At 42.8% G+C, this 11,173-nt stretch overlaps 2 protein-coding genes across 3 annotated transcripts in view; one reads left to right on the forward strand and one right to left on the reverse strand.

Moving 5' to 3' along the window:
- Positions 1-6,992, reverse strand: part of Mettl4 (methyltransferase like 4) — a 32,982-nt gene extending 25,990 nt beyond the window's left edge. The window contains exons 1-2 of the mRNA XM_013353926.2: positions 5,988-6,992; positions 4,978-5,415 (exon numbers count right to left, since the gene is read on the reverse strand). Of these exons, the coding sequence (XP_013209380.1) occupies positions 4,978-5,343 (366 nt within the window). The 5' untranslated portion in view covers positions 5,344-5,415; positions 5,988-6,992. The remainder of the gene's footprint in view (positions 1-4,977; positions 5,416-5,987) is intronic.
- Positions 6,993-7,053: 61 nt separating this feature from the next.
- The window catches only part of Ndc80 (NDC80, kinetochore complex component), a 38,138-nt gene continuing 34,018 nt past the window's right edge, over positions 7,054-11,173 (forward strand). The window contains exons 1-3 of one of the 2 annotated variants that reach the window (XM_005367547.2): positions 7,054-7,230; positions 9,082-9,191; positions 10,162-10,239. In XM_005367547.2, the coding sequence (XP_005367604.1) occupies positions 9,091-9,191; positions 10,162-10,239 (179 nt within the window). In that variant the 5' untranslated portion in view covers positions 7,054-7,230; positions 9,082-9,090. Of the gene's footprint in view, positions 7,329-9,081; positions 9,192-10,161; positions 10,240-11,173 lie in introns of both variants that reach the window. The other variant, XM_013353925.1, reaches the window with a different exon arrangement.

Below are 11,173 nucleotides of genomic sequence, written 5' to 3' on the forward strand. Positions count from 1 at the left end.
AAACCCTGTCTCGAAAAACCAAAAAAAAAAAAAAAGAAATCTGTGACCCACCAAATAAACAAAATGAAAAAAAATAACACATGATCATCTCATTAGATGCTGAAATGCAATAGGGGAGAGGGTGCCTGAACTGGCTTTTCCCTGTAATCAGACTACCCTAACAGTCATCATAGAGCCTTCATCCAGTAACTGATGAAACCAGGTGCAGACATCTACAACCAAGCACTAGGCTACGGGAACCCAGTCGAAGAGAGGGAGGAGAGAATATATGAGCATGGGAGGTCAAGATCATGAAGGAAAAGTCTACAGACAGCTGAACCAAGCTTAGAGGAACTCATGAACTCTACACCAACAGTTGTAGAGCCTCCATGGGACCAAAGTAGGCCCTCTGCATGTGGGAGACAGTTGTGGAGTTTGGTCTACCCAAGGGGTCCTGGCAGTGGGATCAGATCAGGACCTATCCTTGGTGCATGAACTAGATTTTTGGAGACTATTCCATATGGTGGGACTTTATGCTCAGCCTTAACATGATAGAAGGGCTTGGTCCTGGCTCAACTTAATGTGCAAGATTTGTAGACTCCCCATGGGAGGCCTTACCCTTTGGGAGGAGTGAATGGGGGGGGGCTGGGGGAAGGTGAGATGGAGAGGAGGAGAGGTAAGAGGGAATACTGTGGTTGGAATGTAAAATGAAATTTAAAATAAATAAAATAAAATGAGAAATTTGTCAAGCAATGTGGTGTGGAACAATTATCTATATTCTGTCAATTATATTTTAAATAAATGCTGATTGGTCGGTAGCCAGGCAGGAAATATAGGCGGGACATCCAGACAGGAAGAAGTGGCAGGTCAGTGAGACCAGGAGAATTCTGAGAAGGAGGAAGCCCATTCCTCTGCAGTCTTACCCAGACACAGCAGAAGGAAGATGTGACCTGCCCTGCTGAAAAAGGTACTGAGCCATGTGGCTAACATATACTAGAATAATGGGCTAATATAAGTTATAAGAGTCAATAAGAAGCCTGAGCTAATGGGCCAATCAGTTTATAACTAATGTAGACCTCTGCGTGATTTTCTTTGGGACTTAATGAATGTGTGAACCGGCAGGACAGAAACTCAGACAATGGTGGAAGTGCCTATAATCACAGCACTCCAGAGGCAGAGCCATGAGTTTAAAACAGCCTGGTCTACACAGTGGGTTCCAAGACAACCTGAACTAAAGCAAGACCTGTCTTTATAGAAAAAATAAATAAATAAAAACAAAAACCTTTTATCCAAGCTAAAATCAAAAGCTTGGTTGTCTGGATTAGTAAGAGTAATATAGCTGAGATTTTCTTTTCTTATGCTTCAAGTATAGATGAATCAGCACATACTTGTTAAAAAGAAAAAACATGTCCAAAAAAAGAAATCACAAGATATTAAAAACTGCATTTCAGGTACCCCCAAAAGCAGAAATGGTTACCACTACTAACATTGCTACTCAAATTCTTAGCATGTTTGCCTAATTTCTTAACCAATTATAAGGTACAATAGGTACAGGTACTGTGCACAAACTTAATTACTATGCACAAACACGCACTGGCTAAATGAATGACACTCATTCCTATCACTAAGAAGACAATATCTAAGTGGAGTTTGTACAGACTCGTCTGGACTCAAGAAACACATCCAAGATGAAAGCATACACTGAAGGCACTTGCTGCTGAACCTGACGACCTCAGTTCAATCCGCAGGGCCACGGATCCACATGGTACAAGGACAAACCTTACTCCCACCATTTAATCCTGTGTAGTATGCTCAAATAGCTTTTTTTCTTGGTGGAGTGAGTCTTGTTTTAGAGTTTTTTGTTTTGCTTTTTGGGAGAAGATCTCATCCAGCCGAGTTAACCAAGAATGCACTGTGCAGCCAAGCCTGGCCTTGTACTCCTGATCCTCCTGCCTCCACCTCTCGAGTGCTGAAATTACAGCTGTGTACCACCACTGTACCAGACTCAAACTTTTGGAAAACTGCCCCAAAATATATGCTCAAACACAAGTACCTTATAAATATGCATTTTCCACAGCAGTTCCCTACTTCATCACTAGAAAACTTTCCAAAAATACCACTCTTCTCTCAAGCTTCTATTACATGAGCCTATTCTGGAAAGATGATGGTGCAGGAGAATTGTCTGTATTCTGTCAATCATGTTTTAAATAAATGCTGATTGGCCAGGCAGGAAGTATAGGCGGGTCAACCAGACAGGAAGTAGAGGTGGGGCGAGGAGAACAGGAGTATTCTAGGAAGAAGGAAGCCCATTCCCCCAAGTCCTGTCCAGACACCAAAGAAGCAGGATATGACCTGCCCTGCTGGAAAAGGGACTGAGCCATGTGGCTAACATAGATAAGAATTATGGGTTAAGGCGGGCGGTGGTGGCGCACGCCTTTAATCCCAGCACTCGGGAGGCAGAGGTAGGCGGATCTCTGTGAGTTCGAGACCAGCCTGTTCTACAGAGCTAGTTCCAGGACAGGCTCCAAAGCCACAGAGAAACCCTGTCTCGAAAAACCAAAAAAAAAAAAAAAAGAATTATGGGTTAATATAAGCTACAAGAGCTAATAAGTAGCCTGAGGTAATTGGCCAATCAGTATTATAACTTATGGAGATCTCTGTGTGATTTTCCTTGGGGCTTGCTGGCTGTGGGGTACCAGGCGGGACAGATACCCCAACGAGCAGGCCCTCATGTTACAGAATGGCACCCACGAGGATAACTGCATCCACAGAAAGCCTGAGCAAGCTTGGAAAAGAATAGAGTAAAGCATGTTGTCTTGGTAGCAGCAGTTTCCCCATCTGCTCTGCTTGCTAGAGGCAAGCAAGCACTCTCATCTAAGATAAACTTCCTGACTCATTTTTAGCTTCAAAACCTTGCAGTTCCTTTAAGAGGTCCTGCCATGAAACACTTAAACGGTGTTGATTAAAAGCTCAATGCATGCTTTTCGGTTTTCAGCCATAGCAGAAAAAAAGCTGCGCCGTTATAAAATTCCGACTTTCTGGGTCGACCTGTCAGGGCAAACTCTGACTCTTTCATGCAGTGGTCTGACTACAAAATTTAAATGTGGTCTGTGAGCAGAATGCTGCAGCTTTCTTGCTGGCAGGGACCTTAAAAAAACGCTACAGCTGGTACCTCTGCCTTGAGGCTGGAATCGCAAAAAGCTAAAAAATGGGCTGGATACAGCCATCAAAGCCATGGCTTTAATCCTCTCCATAAATACTCATGTGGTCAATAATAGAGATATACAGTAAAGAGAGATTCAAAGATGAAAAAAACCTCTAATAGTGTTTTATAGTGTGTTATAATATATATAGTTTATATATATATATATATTATAGTGTGTTAAAAATATATACAGGCTAAAGGTTAAAGTCCTTAAACATAAAAAAGAAAGAGAGTAGTTGGGTGTAGTGATACACATCATTAATCCCAACACTTGGAGAAAGAAAGAGAGTAGTTGGGTGTGGTGGTACACACCTTTAATTTCAACACTTGGGAGGCAGAGGTAGATTAACCTCTGTGACTTCAAGGGGTAGAAGTAGATTGACCTCTGTGACTTCAAGGTGTGGTAGCACATGCCTTTAATCCCAGTGCTTGGGAGGCAGAGACAGACAGATCTCTGTGAGTTCAAGGTGTCCTAACAGACACCTTTAATCCCAGCACTGGGGAGGCAGAGGCACGTGCATTTCTGTGAGTTCAAGGACAGCCTGGTCTACAGAGGGAGTTCCAAGACAAAGATACACAGAGAACCTGTCTCAAAAAGCCAAAAGTTAAAAGTAAAAAATAAAAGAAATAGAGATTAAAGTAAAGCCACATAAAGATGGAAAATACACAGAGAATCTTGATACTGTATGCCATTATGCTCTCTTTGAATTGTTTGAATGCTGAGGAAGGAGCAACAGCTACTAAAAGATATTTGCATATAAATGCTGCTGAATTAATCCAAGATAGGTATTTTGAAAATACCTTGACTTGAAAATTGAAGTCAAAAGGCATGTTACTTTGGAGAAGAGACAGACTAAAGTCTCACACAATATCCAGCTTATTCCGAGCATCAGACAGTTGATACCCTAGGGTTACAAAGAGTCACCTGATTTAAGTATACAATCACAAGGACAAGCCAAAGGAGGTGGACAAGCCCTGGCATAGAGACACAAAAACAAATAACAATAGTTTTAATGAATGCTCTGAAGTAAACTCACTCCTATCTGCTCTATCTGAGAGGGGCCCAAATCACATTCCAAGGACAATTCCGTGTTTTTGAATAAACAACAATGAGGTAACAAGGCTCACGTCTTGTTCTGTAGGTGTTTTCTCACAAGCACTCAGAATTCTCACTTCACTCCATCCTTGGCCCATGTTCCAACACGATACTACACAAACAGTTTTGTTTCTTTTATAGACAATTTACGTCTGAGGCCATTGTTTACATTTTTTGTACATTTATTTACGTTTTCACTCTTTCGCATTGAGGGAAGGGTGCACAGCCAGGACACCCGTGTGAAAGTTAGAGGACGATCTGTGGGAGTCGATGCTCTCCTTCTCCCAAGTGGGCCCTGCTGACCAAACTCAGGTCATGAGACCCTGCAGCAAGCCCCTCTCCCTGTTGAGCTAAATCACTCCAGGCCTAGACTTACTTTTTGAAACACGCAATGTGTTGTTCTAGAATGGCAGGAAATAAAATTAAAGGCAGGTGATAGCAAATGCTTATACACCAGCTCTTGGCAAATAGAGGCGGGATGATAAGAAATTTGTCAACCTCAGACACAGCGAGTTGGAGGACAGCCCACAAGACCCTGACTCAACAATAAATAAATAATAAATAGACATATATATAGCTCTTGGGTATGCTAACACCTTCTCACATTAGTCTTTATACTTAGAAAATGCGAAGATATTTGAAATACTGGACTAAATTTTTGTTTCGTGTAAAAAAAATAAAGCTTAACACTTCCTACCTTCCCAACAGAAATGGAGACATCTTGCTTAGCACCAGTCACTAAATCCTCATTCTGGCCACTTTGCTGGCATTCTTTGTGAATTATGTAAGGTTTGGTGACATTAAATAGCTCAGGTCGGAAAGCATACTTTTGAGTGATGATTTCATTGGCTGGCACAGCAGTAGAGTCAGGAGCAGAGCACGTAGTAGGAGCTCCAGAAGGAGATGTGGCATCCATCTGAAGAGAATCCAGGTCAACAGAAGAAGTGGGCTTGTTTCTATTGCAGGAAGGCTCTCGATGCTGCTGAATTTGATAGTTGACCTTGTTAATGAAAGAAAGATGATCCAGTAGCCACCCAGGTGGCAAATGGTGCACCACAGACATTCTCCTAAAAAAACCCAGAACTAGGTCTGGGAACGAAGTTCAGTGTGGGGCTGCTGGATTTGATAGCCAGTGCTATAACAACAAAAACAAAGAAAAAACTTTTAAAATCAGGTTCCTTTCTTTCGTTGCCCTCCATGGTCCTGTTTTGGTCCTTGGATTGAGGCACTAGTTTACATCATCCAAGTATTCAAGTCACTAAATCCTTCAAAGATGAGCATCCCATCGAGTCAAAGAATGGTAATTACCTCTAAAAGACTGCTCCAGCTAAACAAAGTGCAATATGGACAGTACACCAGAAGGGCACACCTAACTAGTCTGCTAAGACAGAACTTCACAACTAAGTCTAAAGCAAACTAACTAGCTTGTTAGGTCAGAACTTCAGGATTAAAGGTGGATAACGACAGTCTGTTTGAGCCACACTCCAGTGACTAGGTTCATCAGAACTACTTTATCCTCATTTAAAATACGTTTTACATTTCTGGATATAACTTATTTTATTATAATGTAGTGGAAACTTTAAGAGGGCACTGAAGAAGAAATAAGTGAATAGCACAGCTAATAATAATAAAGTTTATAATCAAATTTCTTATAAAAGTGACCGTGAACTAGTTTTTGCTTGTCAGTTTTTAAAGACGGGGTCTTACATGGCATGTAGAACAGGCTGGCCTTATTTTCAAGAGACGCACAGGGATCTGCCCGTCTCTGCCTCCGTCTTGAACCACTCCAGGTTAAGTTACTTGATTTCACTGAGCTTCAAAAGTTATCTTTGTCTTTGGCTGGGTTCTTTTGAGATAGTGTCCTACTATGTTGCTCTGGCTGTCCCGGAACTCGCTATATAAACCAGGCTGGCCTGGAAATCAGAGATTCCCCCGCCTCTGCCTCCCGAGTGCGGGAATTAAAGGCGTTCGCTATAATGCCCAACCAAAGTCTTTTTTATGTCCTACTGTCATTAGTTTGGAGAACTAAATGAGATAATCCGCATGAACTGCTGCTGATAGTGTCTGAAACATAACAGCTGGTAACACATCTGCTCACACTCGTGAGAGGATTCAGGTGATGCCTGTGATTTTGGTTTCCCAGTCCACCGTGACTTGAGCTGAGGAGACACAGTGATGGCTAGGAAAGATTGAAAGTCAAAAGGGCTGCTAGGGACAAAACTGCAATTCTAGCTAGAGGCACAACAGCTCCGAGATTCAGAAATCTGAGCATTCGCCCTAGGCCTTCCCACCCCTGTCTGGGAACTGGAAATGCCTGCTTGTAGTTCCTCTCTGGGAGAGGAGAATCCACAGCACTTGGTGCACCCTGCCGCTACTTATCCTTCCAACTCTTCCTGATCTACCAAAGGATCAGTAGAGCTCCGCCACATTCAACAGCATCTTCTACAGTCAGAAAGGGACACGCTACCTCCCAGACTCTCGCATTGGAAACAGCACTCATCTAAACCAGGTCCTGACAGACATCCTTACAGAGTCAAAGAAAACCCTCGCTTCCCTAGTCCATGGACGCAGCCATGTTGCTGTACGGAATGAGACTTCAGGAGAGATTGGGCCGCTCCGTGCCGACGAAGCTTTCGTCCTAGGTGCCAGTTTTGAGGATAGGGCCAGACTCCTCTCCGAACGAAGACACCGGCTACTAAAAGCCAGGGATCCTGGTGCGCCGCCGAGCGACCAACACATACGCACTTCCGGCCAATGGGACTGGCGTGGAGGAAACGCGTAAGCGTACTCGCCGCAGGCGTTCTGACGTCACGCGGGCGGAGATTTTAAAATCCAAACGGCTCTAAGTTGGCATTGGCGCCTGTTTTCGTACACAGTTGTGCTGTTTACTGCAAGTTGGGCGCTGGGTCTTGCCAAGAACCACATATCTCATCAAGAAGAAGAGAGAAAGGTAACTGCTGACACGGGGTTAACTCTGTTCTTGCTAAAAGGCTCTGCGGCGTCAAGAGACCTGGGGTGGCGTCTGCCAGGCTCTGTGTTCAGGGATCGGTAAGTTTGTGCGGGCAGCGCCTGTAGAGGGAAAAGAGGATGCTGATTGCTGACCGAAGTGTGGGGCGGGTCGGGGGGTGCAGCGCCTGTAGAGGGAAAAGGGGGTGCCGATTGCTGACCGAGGTGTGGGGCGGGTCGGGGGGTGCAGCGCCTGTAGAGGGAAAAGAGGATGCCGATTGCTGACCGAGGTGTGGGGCGTGGGGGGGTGGCGGTGACTGCCGGGAGGAGCAGGTTGGAACGCTGCGTTCGCGTGATAATGCAGCAGCTGAAAAGCCGTGTAAGGAGAAAAAGTCTGGGAAACTGAAGTCTTGAGAATAAAATCTAAGTGGAATGTAGGCAGCTGAACAAGGAGGGATGTGGCTCAGTGCACAGCCAAGCGTGCTAAAGTCCCTAACTCAAACAAACAATAAAGTGGGTGTTAGTATTTGGGCATCTGTATTGGCCTGCCCTTAGAGTCCTAACAGGATAGATCCTCGCCTGTAGCCACCAAGAACACTTCTGTGCACATTTGCTATGTTTCCTTGTAAACGGTGGGCCTGCCCCCACCCCCTTCTCCCAGTCTCCACCTCCGTCTCTCTCCTGCCACTCTTGTCCCCAGAGACTAGTCTCTGCCTCCTCTGCCCCTTCTCTCTCGTCTTCCAATAAACCTCCTATGCATGGCGTGACTTCTTCTCGCCGCTATTATTATTGTTACAACAACAGTGAGTTCTGTCTCACCCTCGAAGGAAGCCAGGGCAGGACCTGAAAAGGCTGAGTGGCTAGCTAGTGTCTAGCCCTGTAGAGGTGAAGACAGGGTCCGACATAGGCATGCTTATGTTTTTTTGTTTGTTTGTTTGTTTTTTTGTTTTTTGGTTTTTCGAGACAGGGTTTCCCTGTGGCTTTGGAGCCTGTCCTGGAACTAGCTCTGTAGACCAGGCTGGTCTCGAACTCACAGAGATCTGCCTGCCTCTGCCTCCCGAGTGCTGGGATTAAAGGCGTGCGCCACCATCGCCCAGCATAGGCATGCTTATGATATTAAAATGTTTTGAGAAAGGAAGCAGTCTCTACATTATGTTGTGGACCGGATTGCTTATGTTTACTGAAATGGAGATTAGAACGAGAAAGACAATAGTGGATATTAACTGAGAAACACGGGGTTAAACATAAAGCAAGAAACGTAGACATTAGGAAAACAGAATGATTCCTGTTTTTGAAGCCAAAGGAAACATTTTGAGGAAAGTTAAGGAGCCTGAGATTTCTTGTCAAGCAGCCTGTGAGTAACCATTGAAATAGACATAAGAGATAGCAGGGATAACTTATAGAAATTTGGCAGTCAGCTGGGTGTTGGTGGCGCACGCCTTTAATCCCAGCACTTGGGAGGCAGAGGCAGGCGGATCTCTGTGAGTTCGAGGCCAGCCTGGTCTACAAGAGCAAGTTCCAGGACAGGAACCAAAAGCTACGGAGAAACCCTGTCTCGAAAATCCAAAAAGAAAAAAAAAGAAATTTGGCAATCATGGATTGCCTTGTGATGCGGGAATCATATATGTTCGTTTTTGCATTGCCTTGCTTGAGTGTATTGAATACTTGAAGTTGCATAGGTGTTATCTGTAGTGAAGACTTAAGTGTACATGAAAAACAAATACAGCACACAGGGAAAATACTATCGTAAAGGAACAGACTTAGTTACTCTTTTACGTCAGAATAAAAGTGATAATTGTTGCTTAATGAACCACTTGCATTAGAACATTTTTCTGATATTGAAATCATGAATTAGGTTCTAAACATGAAGCGCAGTTCCGTTTCCACCGGTGGTGCTGGCCGCCTCTCCATACAGGAATTGAGATCCCAGGACCTCGATAAACCAGGCATATATACCCCTCAAACGTAAGTGCCTCCAACTGTGGGTCTCAGCTGCATACTTACTGTCTAGGGTGAGGCAGATGTAAGAAATAGTACAAAAGTTAAGTGATGTCTTAATCTTGTCTCTTCCAGCAGTGCCTGATTGGGGTCATTGAAATCTAAAAGTGGAAGTGATGCTAGGTGGTTTGGTTCGTCTCATTGTTTACTAGCCTTGCTATAAAAGCATTGTTGACATCCTTCCAATACTCCTTGTTTTCCTCTTTTACTTTGTAATTAACTGTTTAAGCAGGCAGTGTGGTATAACTTAATTTACTAAGATGTTTCCAACTACTAAAGGTAGTAATGAAATCAAAGCAATATTATTTGTTGTGATGGGAAGCTATAAAATTATTTCAAGTTTGAAGGGACTAGATGTGAAAAAGAACTTGCTCTTCTAGCTGTGTGTGGTCGCACACGCCTGTAATCCTGGTATTCAAAAGACTCCAGGAAGAAGACTGAATTGAGTTCAAGGCCACTGTGGACCACAAAGTAGTTCCCCAGCCTACAGAGCAAGACATGGTTCACAAAGCGACCAACCAAAGAAATTGTTATCAGAAACATTAGTTTTTCACTCAGAGTGTTGCTCTTCTAGTTAATAGAAGGCTATTTCTAACCTACTGTGTACTATACTAGCATAACGTCTACATATAAGCTACTTAATCAGCCATTCAAACATAGTTGTCAACCTATAATCATTTTTTATATTTTCCTTAAAATTCTTATCCATATATAAACAAATTTAAAATTTTAAAATTAAAAAGGCATAAATTAAAACTTATAATATTTTAAAATTTTACTGTCTTTTTGCTCCTTCCAATGAAAACAACTACCAAACACTTCTGTGATCTTGAAAATTTGTTATTGGTGGGGGAAAGAGGTTAACATGTTTCCAAAATTACTTGAACTGGTGTTTTTGTATTTGCTTTAAAGAATTTTTTTCTGTTTTCCTTTGAAGCAAAGGGAGAACAACCTTTGGAAAGCCAAGCACAAGCAAACCTGCATCTGAAAGAAAAGTCTCGATATTTAGTAAAAGGTAACAAAGATTCTTAGAACCGTGCATTGATTCCCTAGAGTCAGAAAAAAAAAATTATATTGTAAAGTTGCTTTCAAGACAAAAGTTAGGACCCAGTTTTCCTGTTTTAGTAGTTAAGGTCCTAGGTGATATGATGTTTGTATAATTCTGCTTTTTGTGATGCTAGAGAAGTACAGATTCAGATCACAGTTCCATCATCCTAAGGTGATGCTCAAGTCTGTGCCGTGTTCTCTACCTAGTTCTCAGAAACTGTAGAATCAGATGGGGAAAGTGGAGCCACCCCTAGTTCAACATTGGAGTCTTTTACTCTCCAAAGGTTAAGAATGACTTCAAAGAGCTTTGGTTTTCCTGTCTAAATCTGTCAATATTAATTATATTAGAAATTAGTTCAACATTGGAGTCTTTTACGCTCCAAAGGTTAAGAAGACTTCAAAGAGCTTTGGTTTTACTGTCTAAGTCTGTCAGTATTAATTATATTAGAAATTAAACTAAGAAAATGTCAATATAAACTCAATTTAAAATAACAATCTCATTATGTTGTTCCAAAAATAAAATGGCTTCATTTATTTATTTGCTTGTTTGTTTGGTTTGGTTTTTGGAGACAGGATTTCTCTATGTAGCCCTAGCTTTCCTGGAACTCACTCTGTAGACCAGGCTAGCATTGAACATTGAGATCTACCTGTCTATGCCTCCCAAGTGCTCGGATTAAAGGTGTGTGCCACCACCGCCTACAATGCCTTGAATTTTAAAAAATTTCTGGGTGAGCAAAATGGCTCAGCAGGTAAAGGCACTTAAAACCAAGACCTGCTTTCAATCCTCAGACCCACGTGGTAGAAGAGAAACTATTGCTTCAGGTTGTCCTCTGAACACCAGCTGCTGCTCTCTCTCTCTCTCTCTCTCTCTCTCTCTCTCTCTCTCTCTCTCTCTCTCTCTT

Source organism: Microtus ochrogaster, unplaced genomic scaffold, assembly GCF_000317375.1.
Source record: "Microtus ochrogaster isolate Prairie Vole_2 unplaced genomic scaffold, MicOch1.0 UNK20, whole genome shotgun sequence".
Lineage (NCBI taxonomy): Eukaryota > Metazoa > Chordata > Mammalia > Rodentia > Cricetidae > Microtus > Microtus ochrogaster.